The 14,764-nt window shown below is 48.5% G+C and overlaps 2 protein-coding genes across 8 annotated transcripts in view; both read left to right on the top strand.

Annotated features, from left to right (window-relative positions):
• The window catches only part of cdc42bpab (CDC42 binding protein kinase alpha (DMPK-like) b), a 53,299-nt gene extending 52,944 nt beyond the window's left edge, over positions 1 to 355 (top strand). For all 7 annotated transcript variants that reach the window (XM_076016862.1, XM_076016861.1, XM_076016860.1 and 4 more), the window contains one exon: positions 173 to 355. In XM_076016862.1, the coding sequence (XP_075872977.1) occupies positions 173 to 304 (132 nt within the window). In that variant the 3' untranslated portion in view covers positions 305 to 355. The remainder of the gene's footprint in view (positions 1 to 172) is intronic.
• A 4,635-nt stretch (positions 356 to 4,990) lies between these two features.
• Positions 4,991 to 14,664, top strand: cnstb (consortin, connexin sorting protein b). Its single transcript, XM_076016810.1, has 11 exons — positions 4,991 to 5,182; positions 6,449 to 6,811; positions 7,650 to 7,759; positions 8,636 to 8,666; positions 9,150 to 9,236; positions 9,332 to 9,446; positions 9,644 to 9,668; positions 9,757 to 9,817; positions 10,520 to 10,863; positions 12,906 to 13,101; positions 13,471 to 14,664. The coding sequence occupies exons 2-11, from the start codon at positions 6,763 to 6,765 to the stop codon at positions 13,659 to 13,661; spliced, it is 1,209 nt and encodes a 402-aa protein (XP_075872925.1). The 5' UTR covers positions 4,991 to 5,182; positions 6,449 to 6,762; the 3' UTR covers positions 13,662 to 14,664.
• Positions 14,665 to 14,764: the final 100 nt, after the last annotated feature.

Below are 14,764 nucleotides of genomic sequence, written 5' to 3'. Positions count from 1 at the left end.
GGGGTGGGGGGGTGGGAGGAGGGGCAGTGATGCATCCTGGGAAGGGTCACAGATGGTCAGAGATGTTGAATTGGTCACTTTATTATATTGTCAATATTTCTCCTGCTTTGTTCTTGGAACATGTTGTGATGATATCATGTGACCCCGCCCCCTCTCTCTCCCCCACCACCAGGACTCGGACTCGCCCCGACACTCCACGGCCTCCAACAGCTCCACCTTCAGCAGCCCCCCCAGCCCGGCCTCCCCGCACAAGACCAAGTCGCTGTCGCTGGAGAGCACAGACCGCATGGCCTGGGACACATGAGCCTCACACTCTGGCCCCGCCCACTCCTCATCTAGCCCCGCCCCTCACCTCATCTGGCTCTGCCCCCTCACTTCCTCCTCTTTCCCTGCTGCCTTACCTCATCTGGCCCCGCCCCTCCTCTTCTAGGCCTGCCCCCTCACGTCCTCTTCCTCTGCCCCGCCCCCTCACCTCCCTCCACCCCACTGCCTGGAGAGCTGCGCCCCCTGCTGGACGTTTCTTGTGCCCTGAACTCCCTCCATCTCATTGTTCTTCCAGGCGGGTCACTTGTTTCTGTGAGGGAGGGGCTGGCCAACCTCACCGCTGCTCTCTCTCCCTCTCTCCCTCTCTCTCTCTCTCTCTCCTGGGTGCTCCTGTGTGTGAATGTGTATGTGGGAGCCGCCGCTCGTGTGTGTGTGTGCGCGCGTCCGTGCGCGTGTGTGTATGTTTTAAAGAGGGCAAACAATCCTTCCATGTGGGAACTTTTTTTTGGGGGGGGGGCTTTTTTTCGTTTTGTTCTGTTTTTGCTACCGAGTGAAACGTCGCCCCCTGCAGGCCCCTCAGAGACTCTGAAAACGTCACAATGCAAGAAAAACGAGAAGAAGAAAGAAGAGAAGAGAAGAGAAGAGGACGCTAACTGACAGTGATTTGTACTTGTACATAGAGATCCTCCAGGTTTCAGGGGACGATATTTTAATTTATTTATCAATCGATCGATGGCAGACCGGCTGAAGGTTCACGGCTTCTCGACTTCCTGCTCTGTTCGGGCGCCGCAATAATGACAAAAAAAAAAAATGTCTAAGAAGATTTCAAAAAGAAAAGAGGGAGACAAAAAGAACAACAACATCTTTCTTTGGTTCTGTTTCATCATTTCTCCAAACCAACCAATCAGTGCAAGGCGCCAGCGTCCGCTCTGCCGAACACACAGACTGTGCTACTCTCTCTCTCTTTCTCTCTTTCTCTCTTTATCTCTCTCTCTCTAGCTCGCTCATGGCAGCCCCCCTGCTGGACGTCGCCATCGCTGCCGTCTCGTAGCGTAGAGCGGAAAGCAAAGTAAAGCAACCCCAACAGCTCAGCATCACCATAATGTACATAAGTTCAGAGTAGAGAGTAATATATATAATAATACAACAACACACTACAGCGTCAAAGATGATTGAAGAGAGAGAAAAAAAAAATCCTTTTATTCTTTTTTCCTTTGGAGTGATTCGGGTTGTTGTCGTCACACGAAAAGCCATCGTCATGTTTCTGGTTTTGTTTTCTTTGTTTTTTTTTTTAAACCACTTCTTTTGAGTTTTTCCTCTTTTTTTTTTTTTTGTTTTTTACCGACTGATTTTAGAATTGTTTTATATCCCAGTAACCACACGCGTTGTTGACATTGTTTCCCAGTCACTCACTCTTGTGTGTGTGTGTGTGTGTGTGTGTGTGTTTTGCGTGTGCCCCGACACTACTGCCTGTACTGTAGAGTGAACATTTGTCACACACAACACGCTAAGCGCACGTGTATCCACACGCACGCACGCACGTCGCTCCACGGCGTTGAATCTCACTCACTGTGTCGTCTTCCTCTCAGCTTGATTTAACCAAAAAAAAAAAGGACAAACGAGGGAGACGTTGGCATTTTTTTTCTTTTTTTTTTTCCCAAATCTTTTTCCGACGGCCTTTTACGAACTCCAGAGGGGGTTTGTTTTTTATTTTCAAATTTTTATCTCGTTTTCTCTGGACGGACGGAGATGAAAACACTACGAGGAGAATGTAAAAGCCAGCGGGAGGTTTCTGAGCGGCTTCGCGGTCCGCTGACCGGATCTGGATTTTTTTTTTTGTGTGTGTGTGTTCTGCGTCGCCTCCGTCAACCTGCACCGTCAGTTTGCCCGCAGATTTTTCTTCTTTTTCAAATGATTTTTTGCGTGAGAGCGAGTCTGATGCGAGGAAGCTGTCAGGAAACTGTGATGATGCAAACGGAGCCCCGAGCTGTCCCACCATTCAACACTAAGGAACCTGTGGTGTATTATCTGCAATGAGGTCTGACTTGACCCCCCCCCCCTGCCCCACCACCCACTAAGGAAGTTATTGGGTGCCCCCCCGCCCCTGTGGCAACAAAGTAGCTCTAAACCCATTCCAAGTGTTCTTTTTTGAAGAAGAAAAATCTAAATATTCCATTTTATTTTGAAGAGAGATTTGAGATTAAGTAGCCTCCTCCTTCTCCACTTCCTCATCGTCCTTTTTTTCTCCATTTTTTTTTTTTTTTTTTTTTTTTTTTTTTTTGTTAAAGCTAGCAAGTTCCCCCGTTAGTAGTTCCTGCTGGAGTTAATCTGTAGAATGTTTAAGTTGGGGGCGGGAGAGTCTGTCTTAGCCAGGTGTTTTTTTTTTATTTTTATTATTGTTATTATAATTATTAATCGGCCAATATTGTACAGAAATAAGTATGAATAAATTAAAAAGCCACCTGATTGCCAGATATCCCCGTTTTTGAGGAGAAACTCAGGAAACGTTTGAACCAAGGAATTCTTTTCGCCGGGGTGAAAATGATCGAGGTGTGACGGACGGACGGACGGATGGATTGCTGCAGATGGCAGGACGGGGAGGTGGCGAGGGAACCCAGTGGAACACAGTGGAACACAGTGGAACCCAGGACGGGACGGTTCTGAGGGCCGAGACGCAACAGAGAAGGAAAAAAAAAAAACAGTTCAAATTCAAAACGCCTTTGCATTTCAGTGAGGTCTTATCTACACAAACCTTCCATATTATTATTTTATTTTTTTTTGCTCTTTCATATCATATTACACGTTTTGTTTTTAATTTTTTTTTTTTAGGATTGGTTTGTAATAATTTGTACAGTTTTGCATGTTATAGATGTAATCATTTTCGGTTTGTTGTTTTACTTGGATTTGCTCTTTATTATTTTTATTTTTTTCCTTTTTTTTGAGCGGTTTGGGCGTTTTACTGAGGATAACCCACTACAGGTGATGTAGATTCTTTTTTGCACAACAAAAAAAATTAAGATATTTAAGGTGTAAGGTCAAAAAGAATAAAAAAAAAAAGAATAATGTATGGAACTGGCTGCCACACCTGTGTGGACAACTCATATTAATCTGACTCCGATGTATTTCAATAAAGCGGAGGGCTGTTACAGAAACGACTCTGTTGTTGTTGCTGGCGACGCTGCTCTTTGACCTCACACCGCTGATCCTGCTGAGAACAACAGTGTGCAGTTCTGCTATCCTGCCTGGACACCCCTTCTGCCACCAGGGGGAGACAGTTCCCAGCAGTGGGCGCCACAAGCAAGGACGTTCTGAGAACAGGGCAAACTACTGGGAGTCAGACTAAACTACTGGGAGTCAGACTAAACTATCCAGATTGTGTTTGGTTTCCTCTTAAAGGGGAGAATTTGTTCATCCATTGAAATTTCCCATTTCTCTGCTCCACCACCACTGCCGTGTCGAGCCGGGAAGAAGCCAAACACACACGCACACACACACACTGGACCTCTGCAAAAACAATCATTTGCATGTTTTCACGTGTTGTCTTTTCATCAAATGAATCCGTCTCCACCGCGTTGTGCGTAAAGACGCTGCAAAGTGTGCAAGAGTGTGCGTCTGCTCCATCCAGCCGCTCCAGCTCCTGCCTGTGGTGCAGTGCAAAGGAATTTACGGTTGTTTCCGAATGTTGCCAAGGTGAGCTTGTGCACGGACGCAGCAGAAGTGCGTTGATGTGATTTCTGCTGCAACATCTCTGCAGCAGCAGAGTGGCTTTGCCTGCCGTCGCAGAGTTCAGCGCCAGAGGGTTGAACTCATTGCAGCAGACACACACACACACACACACACACACACACACACACACACACACACACACACACACACACACACACACAGAGGCTGGCTCATATACGTCCCTACTTTGTCCTTCCTCTCTTTCCGCTTCACTTCCTCTTTGCAAGGCCTCATTTTGTCATTTTCACGTCGCACAAACTGCAGGACAGAAGGAAACCCTTCGAGCTCGCACACATTCACCATCTGTCTGGAATGGAAATCATATATTATCATATATGTATTTACTGACATTTATTTTGAGAATATTCGTGTCATTCCAGTGACTTTGAATAGCAACCGTTTAAAGGAGCACGGATTGGAGGATTTCAATACAATTGCAAACGCCAGCGGTGAAAAATCTTTTTTGCAAATATCCCTCTTCAGACTTTATTGGCTGTTTTGCAAAGAACACACACACACACACACACACACACACACACACACACACACACACACACACACACACATGCACACACATGCATACAAGGCTGCGTTACATCCCAGCTCTGTTGTTCCAACGAAAATCTTCAAAAAAAAAATAAAAAAAAAAATTATATATATATATTTACAATGTAAATGTATGGAAATAAGGTGATACAAAGGATGGACGCCTCTGACATTATTATGTAACAAGAAGAAAATTACATCAGTGAAAAAAAGTACATTTCCTCTCTCTCTCTAATCCTCTGTCGCTTCATCTTCTTAGCATGGCGTCATATGACCACCGCTGCTCTGCTCTGCTCTTACATAACCGCCGCGCCAGTGCGCCGCATCTGCCGGCAGATGGCGCACTGGCGCCACATGGGTGCGAATAAATGGATAAAAAAAAAAAAAAAAAAAAAAGAAATACAGGAGGATAAACACACAGTCACCACCACCAGGCAGGCAGCAGCCGGGCAGGCAGGCGGAGGATGTGAGCGGTGTTTGCGGCGGCTGGAGGAGAAGCTGGGGAAACCGGGTCGGAAACGGCAGCAGAACCAGCCGAGAGACCGACCCGCTCCTGTTTGAGCGACGGAACTAAAGAAGACGCACGGGGAGACGCACACGCGCACTGCTGCAGATTGTTGGCCGTCGAGGAGGATTCATCCAGCCGGTGAGTGCGAGCGCGAGCGCATCACCCGCATCTTCCGCCCGCCTCCGAACCATCCGCCTCGCTTCATGTTGCAACCTCGCTTTTACTGCAAAGTAAAAATAAAAATAAAATGGGACTTTATGCTTTTGTGAGGGGGGCTTGAGACGCAGCGACAGATTGTTGGCGAGGACGTGGCTGGCAGAACGAGAGGAAGTGAGGCGGGTGTTCTCGCGGACTCTCGACGGACTCGTCGTGTTGTCTGAAGCGCGATAATCTGTGAGGAGCATCAATCAGACGCTCACTGGGCCACAGCGGCAAATCCCACTCGGGTCTAATCTGGCCTCTCCAGAGTGCGCGAGAGAGTGGCGTGCGTCGCGCTTCTGGTGCAGATGCGCACGCGGATCGTCCGCCACTTGTGCGCGTACACCCACGGCCGTCTGACATTGCGCAACAGGCGTAGAAAAAGAGGAAATGATGCAGGAAGTCCGAGAGATCAGAGTAGATTCGGCCTGTTGGTCCGAGACGCCCCTGAAGTGAGCAAGAAGTCCATCCTAAACACACGGTTCTGGAAACCAGCCTCTTGTGACGTCACAAGCGGCAGCAGCTCGAGTCCACTGGCTGAGATGGGATAAGATATAGGAAGACGGGAATGTTCGTAACACCGAATGTGTCTTTACAGTCACTGCAAGTTATTGTATTGCACTTCTGGTGAGATGCTAAACGGCATGTGTCACCTCGTACTTGAACAATGACAATAAAGTTGAGCCGAAACTGAAACTGAAACATAGGCCGGGATACAGTGGCTATTGGAATAGGGTGGGACCGCACTCAACCTTTGATAGAATAGAATAGATGACTTTATGTATCCCATGTTGTTAAACTACAGACCACCCGGGACTTTGTTGTCCTGGGTGGGTTTAGCTCCGCCTCCCTCACACCTTGAAGACAGCTGATTGGTCCGGCTGAGGGAGGTGGATTCAGATCGGGCCTTTTTCCGACTCCTCAGAAAAAGACTTCTCGGACCCAACCACACACACACACACACACACACACACACACACACACACACACACACACACACACACTGGAACAATGAAAGGAGCCAGTGTGCTGCCACTCACACTCGCTGCCCTGATGGTGTGTTTTGACCCTGCAGCTCGTCCAGCGGCACAAAGAGCAGCCTGTCACTCCCTTAGTGACATCATCACACACACACACACACACACACACACACACCATCATCTCTCTCACCCTCTAATAACTGCCGTGTTTCCTCTATTCCTGCAGACTATTTCTTCCCTTCGCTGTCCTTCTTCCTTCAACAAATCAAAAACACCATGTGTGACTCTGAGCTCGCCCCCTGGTGGGTGCACGGGTGAGGCGAGGGAGGATTAGATCACATGACCTGTCCAAAAGTGAGCCAGTGGCCCCCCTCACTGCGCTCCTGCGGTGGCCCCTTGGCATTCACACGCTGCAGGTCCCTGATGCTGCTGCCGCTGCCGCCGCTGCCGCAGTAGTGAGTCAGCTGCCGGCTGACGAGGATCTTTGGGAAGCTCTTGAGGAAACCTTGGGGGGGGGGAAGGAGGAGGGGCTGCGAGGAGATGGGGAACAAGAACGGCAGCGTTGCCGGAGGAGAGGACGCCAGAGCAGGTGAGACTGACTCCGCCTCCTGCCGGGAATATGACTGTAGAGTCGCACACTCAGACACACACACACACACACACACACACACACACACACACACACACACAGAGTGATGGAGCTGCGAGCTGGAAGCTTCTCGGCTGAGATGAGACTAATCTGCCAGGAAGCCGCCGCTGACAGTCTCCGATCTGTTTGGCCATGTAACATGCAGCCGAGGCCTCGTTACGTAAGAGCCAGCGAGCCGCCGCCATCAGCCGCTCGCCACTGGCCTCTTACAAAAGACATTGGTTGCTTTGCTTTGGTTTGTTTCCTTTTTTGGGCCTTTTGTTTTTATTGGATGTTTAGTTTCTAATCCTGCTACGTGCACGGCAGCCGCATCACTGGGATTTATTGCAAGTGAACATATGCAACTGTGCAGTAATAATAATGATGATAACGATAATAATAACGGTAGATAATCTTCTTTGCTCTTGTGACAGCAAAGATGAATCAGAATTATTGTGAATCCCGTGATCATTGAATTAAGTCCATTCTGTCTTTTCTTGCAATAATCTCGTCGGTTCTTTCGCTGGTGCCACCCGGGTCAGACTCGGGTCAACAGAAAACCTTCAGATCCAACGTCTGAGATGAAAGAGCCAATGAGATTATTATAAATCTCCGCTGAACTGATTAATAACCACGTGAGGCGTCTTTATTTATGTCGCTCAGGTTCTTTTCACCTCTTCGTCCAGGGCTTTTTCCCAAGTTTCCAGCCGTACGGTGTGTGTGTGTGTGTGTGTGCGTGTGTGTGCGTGTGTGTGTGTGTTTTTCACCGCCGCTGTTTGTTTGTGCTGCACGTTTCCAGGAGGCGTCTGTGGAGACGCAGCGCTGGGACTCGGCCCCGAGCTGCTGGCCTCCCTGCAGGCGCTGGGGCTCGATGGAGACAACACACTGCTGCCGCACTCCCTGCACCAGGTGTGTGTGTGTGTGTGTGTGTGTGTGTGTGTGTGTGTGCGCGTGTGTGAGGTGAAACCAGCAGCTTTTGTGTGTCCAAACCTGGAGGGAATGTGTGTCTTTATTTCAGTCAGACAGACGCGAGCCACAATTCTGGGGGTCATGGAAGCGCAGCTCCTGACGCCAGGCTCCATATTTATCTGCTGCGCTGCTGCGCTGCTGCGCTCCTGCAGTTGTTTTCAGGCTCAACGAAGCTGTTTGACTGAACGTGACAATAAAAAAAAAATGAATTGAGTGTTTGACGAGCAGCAGCACAGGATCTGCTGATCTGCTGATCTTCTGCTGGTGGAGGAGCTACAGTCCATGCTGATGAGTTCAGCCAGTTCAGCTGTTAGTGGAACCGCCAGGTTAATCCTGACCATGAGAGGCTGCATGTGACTCCCCGTCTGCCGTGTGTGTGTGTGTGTGTGTCTGCATGCCTCTCCCATCATGTGATCTTGCGCCCTGTAAAAAAAAAAATCTCTCTAATTCGGTCCAATTGATGACATGGGCGTGTTTCCAAGGTCAGCTGACTGGAGAGACTTTGCGCTCTGCTTTCATGCTGCAGGTGTCTCAGGTGTTTGTTTTTTTTTTCCTACTATGACAACACCAGTTGTCCAACTGTATCCTACGTTATCCTAAATTTCCATTTGAAAACCACACACTTATCTTAAAATGTGCCTTTTGTATCCCCCCGTTTCTTGTTTCTTTGAAGCTTTATAATTCACCATCTGGATATTTTACGCCGCTTCAGAGCATGTTAGCTTTCTAGCTCGCTATGGTAGAACCTCAAACTTCAGCTTGTCCCCCGCTGTGTTCAACAAGCCCTCGCTCTCTTCTTTGACCCTTGTTTTGCAGATTGCAGAGGCCTGCTCTCTCAAAGAGGACTGTATCTTTTTCTCTGCATTTACATCCAAACTCTTCCTTTTCTGCGTCCACCTTCTCCTCAAAACGTGCTTTTGTGTTTCCCGACTGTGAGAGGAGCGCCGAGCCAAACATTTTTTCGTAATGAAGGAGGGCGACGCCCGTCCGCTGCAGTCGCTGACGCCTGTTCACCATCAGATTTGGAGGCTTTTTATTTTTTTTACTTTTTTTTTATCCCTGATCAAACTCCACCCCTTAAAAAAAAAACCCAAACAAACCCAACAGCAGTTTGGCTCTGACTCATTTTATTTGCATATTCCTGGGTCTCGACTCTGTTATTTCCCGTCTGCTCATTTGGCTCGCGGCAGTTTTCTGCAGAAACTGTTGTCAGTTTGTCAACAGAAAATCAAGTGGCTGCTGATTGGCTGATTGGTTAATTAGCTAAGTGGAAGTGGCTGCTAATTGCTCAAGTCTGTGGCTGGTGCTCTTTAACTGCGGACGCTTCCAGACCAGTGGGCCCTGGACTTCCTGCAGCTGGAGAAGCTCTACCATGAACGCCTGCTGTCCAACCTCGCCGCCCTGCAGGAGAACTGGGGTACTGCGCATGTCTCCGCCTCAACACCCAGCGGTGCGCCAGTATAGTGTTCTTCTTCTTTTTCTTTTTCTCAGTCGCGCTGTCTGTGTTTGCAGAGGGCCAGTGGAGAGAGAAGGAGAGCCGCGACGCCGCTTCCGCCTGCCAGTCGTCCGACGTCATCAGCCAGAAACACATGGAGACGCTGAGGCACATCTGCAGGACACACCTCAGGTGCAGAAACACATCCACGCTGCTCCCATCCCAGAGACAACTGCTTTTAGGGAGACAGAAAGGGTTTGCAAATGTCAATTGGATGGACTTTCTGTTTCTTTCAATTTCTATTCTTGTTTAATTTTTAAAGTTTTTAATCTTTTTTTTTGTGTGTGCAAATACTGTTTCTCTGCATGTGCTGGTCCTCAACACGACAGACCGTCCGCCAGTGTGGAGGAACAGGTGAGACTTGCGAGACTCCCCCCCCCCCTCACAATCTCACAGATGCGAAATGTGTCCCGAGAACAAGTCTGTGTTTGATCTTTGGCAGAAAATGACGCTGAGAGGAATTCAGAGCACAGAGGAAAAACTGCAAACCTGTCGTGACAGAGGTGAGTACTGAGCCAGCAGGGTAAAACACAGATTGCATTAGCCAATCAGCATGCTAGGATGTGTGTCAATCTGATCGCAGGGTGTTGGTACACAGTGGAAGTCGCCACTGCTGTGGCGCCGTGTGCTGCTTTGAAATCTGATTTTGCAAGTTGCGGCCTCCAAATGAGGACACAAGCCCATTAGAGAAGTCGCTGAGGCCATAAACCACGGAGGGTTGAGCTTTCACCTTCATATGCATACTCATAATCAGCACTAACCTTCATATGCACACTTAAGTCAACACTGTGTCTGTTGGCTTTAATGTGCTGTGGCGTTTGCTCTGGTCTCTGTGCATTGTGGGGGTTCTATGTGCTTTACCTTTTGATCTGAGGTCCTTTGATCTCGCGATGATTTTAACTTCTCTGGGTCTGCGGACCTCTGACTGCTTTTATGCCTTAGTGGTGCTGTAGTCTGTTTTCAATGCCGTTTCCTAAAGCACGTTCATTTTTTTTCACCAGAGGTAAGCAAAGCCGCAGCGTCTGCTCGCGAGTCACCGGCTGCTCTTATTGCTTCACGCCGTTCTTTTCACCTTTTTCTAGAAGCTCTTAAATCTCTACCGCTCGAAGGAATGCGGCTCGCCTGATGGATAAGCGGTCTTGAATAAGCTAGTGTGACAACTGACACTCGTTGACCTGTTTCCTCTGTCTCTGCCACCTCTTTAGTCAGCAAGCCTGACTCCACGCACCAGCTCGATGAGGAAGAAGCAGACGGAGGAGAGCAAGCCGTGAGGAGCTCCACCTCGGATCTCCCACCAGAGGCCCCTCGGGTGGAGGCCGGCAGAGACGAGAGTAAAGAAGCCGGAGAAGAAGAGGTGTACGAGGAAGGACGGGAAGTGGAAGAGGAGGAGCCGTTTGAGGAGGAGGAGGAGGAGGAGGTGGAGGAACGGGTGGAGGAGGCGGCGGAGGGGGACGACGATGAAGACGAGGACGAGGGGAAGCTGGAGTGGCCCGCCGGTGTGGCCCAGGCCTCGGACAGGGACCTGGCCAAGCTCTCCCACAAGGAGGGGGTAGGAACCAGCTTGCCTGCTTTGTTTTTTAGCACAGGGAACACAGCGCACAGAGCTCTGGTCCAACAACATTTTCGGTTGCTCTTACACAACGACCTAATTTCTTGTTTATGTTGTCCAAAAACCAGGAAGCGCCCTTCAGTCCTCGAAAGAGACAAAGGCAGTAGCTGCGTTTCCATGACCCCTAGAATTGTGCGAATCCTAAATCTGGCAATAAGAGGCTGCCGATGGGAACAGCTGAACTGGGAAGAACCTCTCAGATGTGGCTAAAAGGTTTTGAGGTGGTTTTTCCACACGTATCCACATGGTGGAATATCGCAAACGTCTTGTGGAAACCCTTTTTTCACATTTACACGTCAGCGGACGAGACGTACGGGGGTCACGTGACCAGTTCACGTCAAGTGAAAATGGCGCGTTATGATTGGACGGAGGAGGAGACGGAATATTTTTTTTTTTACAAGTCATCAAAGAGAAAAATGGAACAACCATTCTTGACAGCAAATTAGAATTACGGCTCATGCGCTTCGCACCCGTCAATGGAAACACTTTGTCGGAATTTTAGAAATATCGCTTTTATTTTGCAAAAAAAAAAACAAATGGAAATGCAGCAAATATAAAGGAAGTGACTGCGAGTGTAGCCAATGCTAAAGACATTAGCATTGAACCAGTAGTCGTTGGTTCCCGTTAGTCCTAACCCACTTAAATGTAGTCCAAGTCTCTTTAATCATCCAATGTCTCCCTTTGAACGATGCTACAAGCTAAGGCTACGCGAGCTAAATCCATTGCACCTCAGAAGTGTTCCTCTGGCTCATAACTCTTCCAGCTAGTGGACACTATATTATTGTCCTTCCTCCCAAGCTTCCTTCTCTTTTGTGTCCTCGTCATTGTCCACCTGCTCAGTGCTCGGAAAGCCTCTTGTTTGTTCACGTTGACCCTCTTTGTCTGCAGCGGAGCCGCTCCCCTCGGTTCGTCCCTGTGAGATCATAGCTAGCTAGCGCTTGCAGAAAACCCTCCGCCCTCTGCTCGCCGGTGACGTTCGGCACATTTGGAATGAGTCATCTCGCTAAATGAAGCCGACCACTGGGACACGGCACTGTGTTCTCATCTCAAATTAAAGGGGCCTGAGGGGAAAATCAGGGATTTTATTTCTCACTGTTGACGGCTGTTATGTAACCCGCTGGGTGGGAACCCTTTATTTTGAAAGATGATGAGGATGTTTTCTCTATTACAACATCACTTGCAAGTCTTCGGCCTGAGCTCATGGTCTGAATACTGATTTCTGCAGCGAACATCGCCTGAAAGCTAATTGTGCAGGTGTAATTCAAGTCAGATGGGCGACTAGGCAGGAGGGTGATTGAGAGTTTACGTCTGAGCTGTGACTGCAACGGGAAGCTGGTTTCCCTCTCAAACACGAGAGGCTTTTGTCCCGGTGTGCGTCAACATTTAACGTTCATCACTATTTACACAGTGGCGACACTGAGAAATGTGATCGCCAACATTCTGGGCCAGTGGAAAACGCAAAGCAATGTCTGTTGTGATGGAACTGACGTGAATCCCCCTGCTGGCCCGCTGACCTCGGTACATAATTGACCTATATATGACGACGACGGCGCGTCACGTGACTCCACTTCAGTCGTCGACATATGGCTGACTTGTTCAGCGATTATGATCAGGTCAAAGCATCCCCCCCCCCCCCCCCCCCCATGCAGCCAGTCAGGAAATGCTCTCCATTATGACCTCTGCTGGCTCTGAGGTGTCACTACAAGTTGTGAAGCCTGAGCGTTTTTTTCTTTTTTTTTTTTATATAAAAAATACAATTCAAACATCTTTGAAATTTTCATAGTGGGACATTGCAGTGTGGATAAAGTGCATCCTGATCAGCTGATAATAGAGACAAATATTGCAAAACTGCTGAAGAATCGCAATGTTCACAACCTTTTCTTTAAAAATAAATAAATAAATAAATGAAATAAAAACAACGGAGCGGGAATGGAAACCGTCACCAGTCACTCCCTCGTCTCTGGTCTGGTGTCTCCTCGCAGAGTTCCGGCCCCGACGGCCTGGTGTCCATCCTGAAGCGGAGGAGGGCCTCCCTGGATGGTTTACCTCCGCCGAGCTGCAGCAGCAGCTGCAGCGGCACCGGCACCGGCAGCGGCAGCTGCAGCGGCACCGGCTCGGCCAAGGAGAGCTCCAGGCGCAAAGTCCGCTTCACCGAGCCCGAGGACGGCGGCGAGCAAGGTACATCACCGCCGCTCAGCCGTCGGGTCGCGGAGGTCGAGGCCGCAGCGTTCAGCTGAAGACCACAGTGTGACCGCTGTCCAACCTTCTTCTTTTTTTTCCCCCTTTTTATTGTTTACAAAATTGTACAAAAAAATGTGCTCATTTATAATGAAATATGGTAACAGACAGTAGCTAACGAGGCACAAAGGCACACAAAGAACCAGACGGCAGAGGCACTTCTGCAGTAAACATCACAAAGAGGACAAAATAAAATAAAATAAAAAAATGATTAAATAAATGAATTAAAAGGAAAAAAAACTTCAAAAGTTAAAGCTTTGGAGTGGACTTCTTATCTCTTTCCTTGGTCCTCCAACCCTCTCCTTGCAGACGTGGTGTGCCGGGACTCCTGCCTCATCCTGCTGCTCATGTGCCTGGTCACGGTGGTGATCAGCGTGGGAGGAACCGCTCTCTACTGCACCCTGGTGGACAACGACTTCGCCCAGCAGCTCGACTACTACATGACAAACGTGTGGGAATTCTTGGGAGGGTTGGGACACTTGCTGCCCTTCCGGACTTAAAGACTCTTCACTCGGGGATGCGGCAGTCTAGCAAAAGGAAAATCTTCAACTGTCGGACCAAACGTGAGTGATACTGGAGATACTGGACATCCCGACTGAGCCCTTAGAATTTACTCTCACCGGTGGTCGGAGGTTCGCCGCTCGTGACCAAAGTGCAGTGGTTTTTGGGGATTTTGAAAGAAGAAAGTAAATCCCGTCCGCTGCTGGTCAACAGCAGGCGGCTCGCAGGAACCACGAACGAGGCGTCACGATGTTTAGACTGAATTGTGTTTTCTTTCTTTTTTTTTTTCTATTTGTTTTCTCTCGTGTTTGTAGCACCCTGCACCTGTCGTAGCACACGTGGCAAACTTTTCTCTTCCTTGTGAGGACGCTGTTTCTCCTCTCTCAGCTGAATAGATTTTGTTTTCGTGCTAAATTGATCTTCGGGGCCGTATATATTTAGTAAGTTTTTTTTTTTTTTTTTTTTTTTTTTCTGAAAACCAAATCATATTTCCGTCGACGCAGATAAAACACTGACAGCCTTTGCAAAGAAAACAATTTTCCTGTTTGCCGTCTCTCCACCGGTTTCATGCTGGTACGATGACGAGGGCCAAAGTGTGTTTTGGCTCCCCCCACCCCCCCACCATCTCAGGCACTTGGATCCTGTGTTTGTACTTTTGGTGCTCTGTGTGTTTTTGAGTGGACCTTTTTGAAGCGTGCTACCGTGTTTTATCAACCGTGCAGTGGCAACCTAATCCCAGTGCACCGGTAAGATGCGCCAAGAAGACACAAGATAATCTTCAAAAGCAAATCATGTTGTTTTTTTGTTTTTTTCTTTGTTAAAGTGCAGAGACAACAATGGTGTGCAAATAGTGATCCGTAATGACAAACGCCTCTAAACATTCTACACGCGATCGGTCGCAACCTGGTACTTTCTACATGGTTTATACCCATGTTATCCTCCAAAGTCAGACCTCTGTGGTCCAGCTGTTGTGTTTCCTGTCTAGCACGCCGTCCAAAATGGTGGAAAAAAAAAAGAAAAAAAAAAAAGCCTTTTTGCGTCACACTTTATTAAAGCGGAGACAATGAGATTTGCTCGCCGCGCCCTTCCACCTCCTTCCTGC

This window comes from Nelusetta ayraudi, unplaced genomic scaffold, assembly GCF_046127955.1.
Source record: "Nelusetta ayraudi isolate G7.1 ecotype Tasmania unplaced genomic scaffold, CSIRO-AGI_Nayr_v1 ptg000238l, whole genome shotgun sequence".
In the NCBI taxonomy this organism is placed as follows: domain Eukaryota; kingdom Metazoa; phylum Chordata; class Actinopteri; order Tetraodontiformes; family Monacanthidae; genus Nelusetta; species Nelusetta ayraudi.
This window is presented reverse-complemented; position numbering and strand designations above follow the sequence as displayed.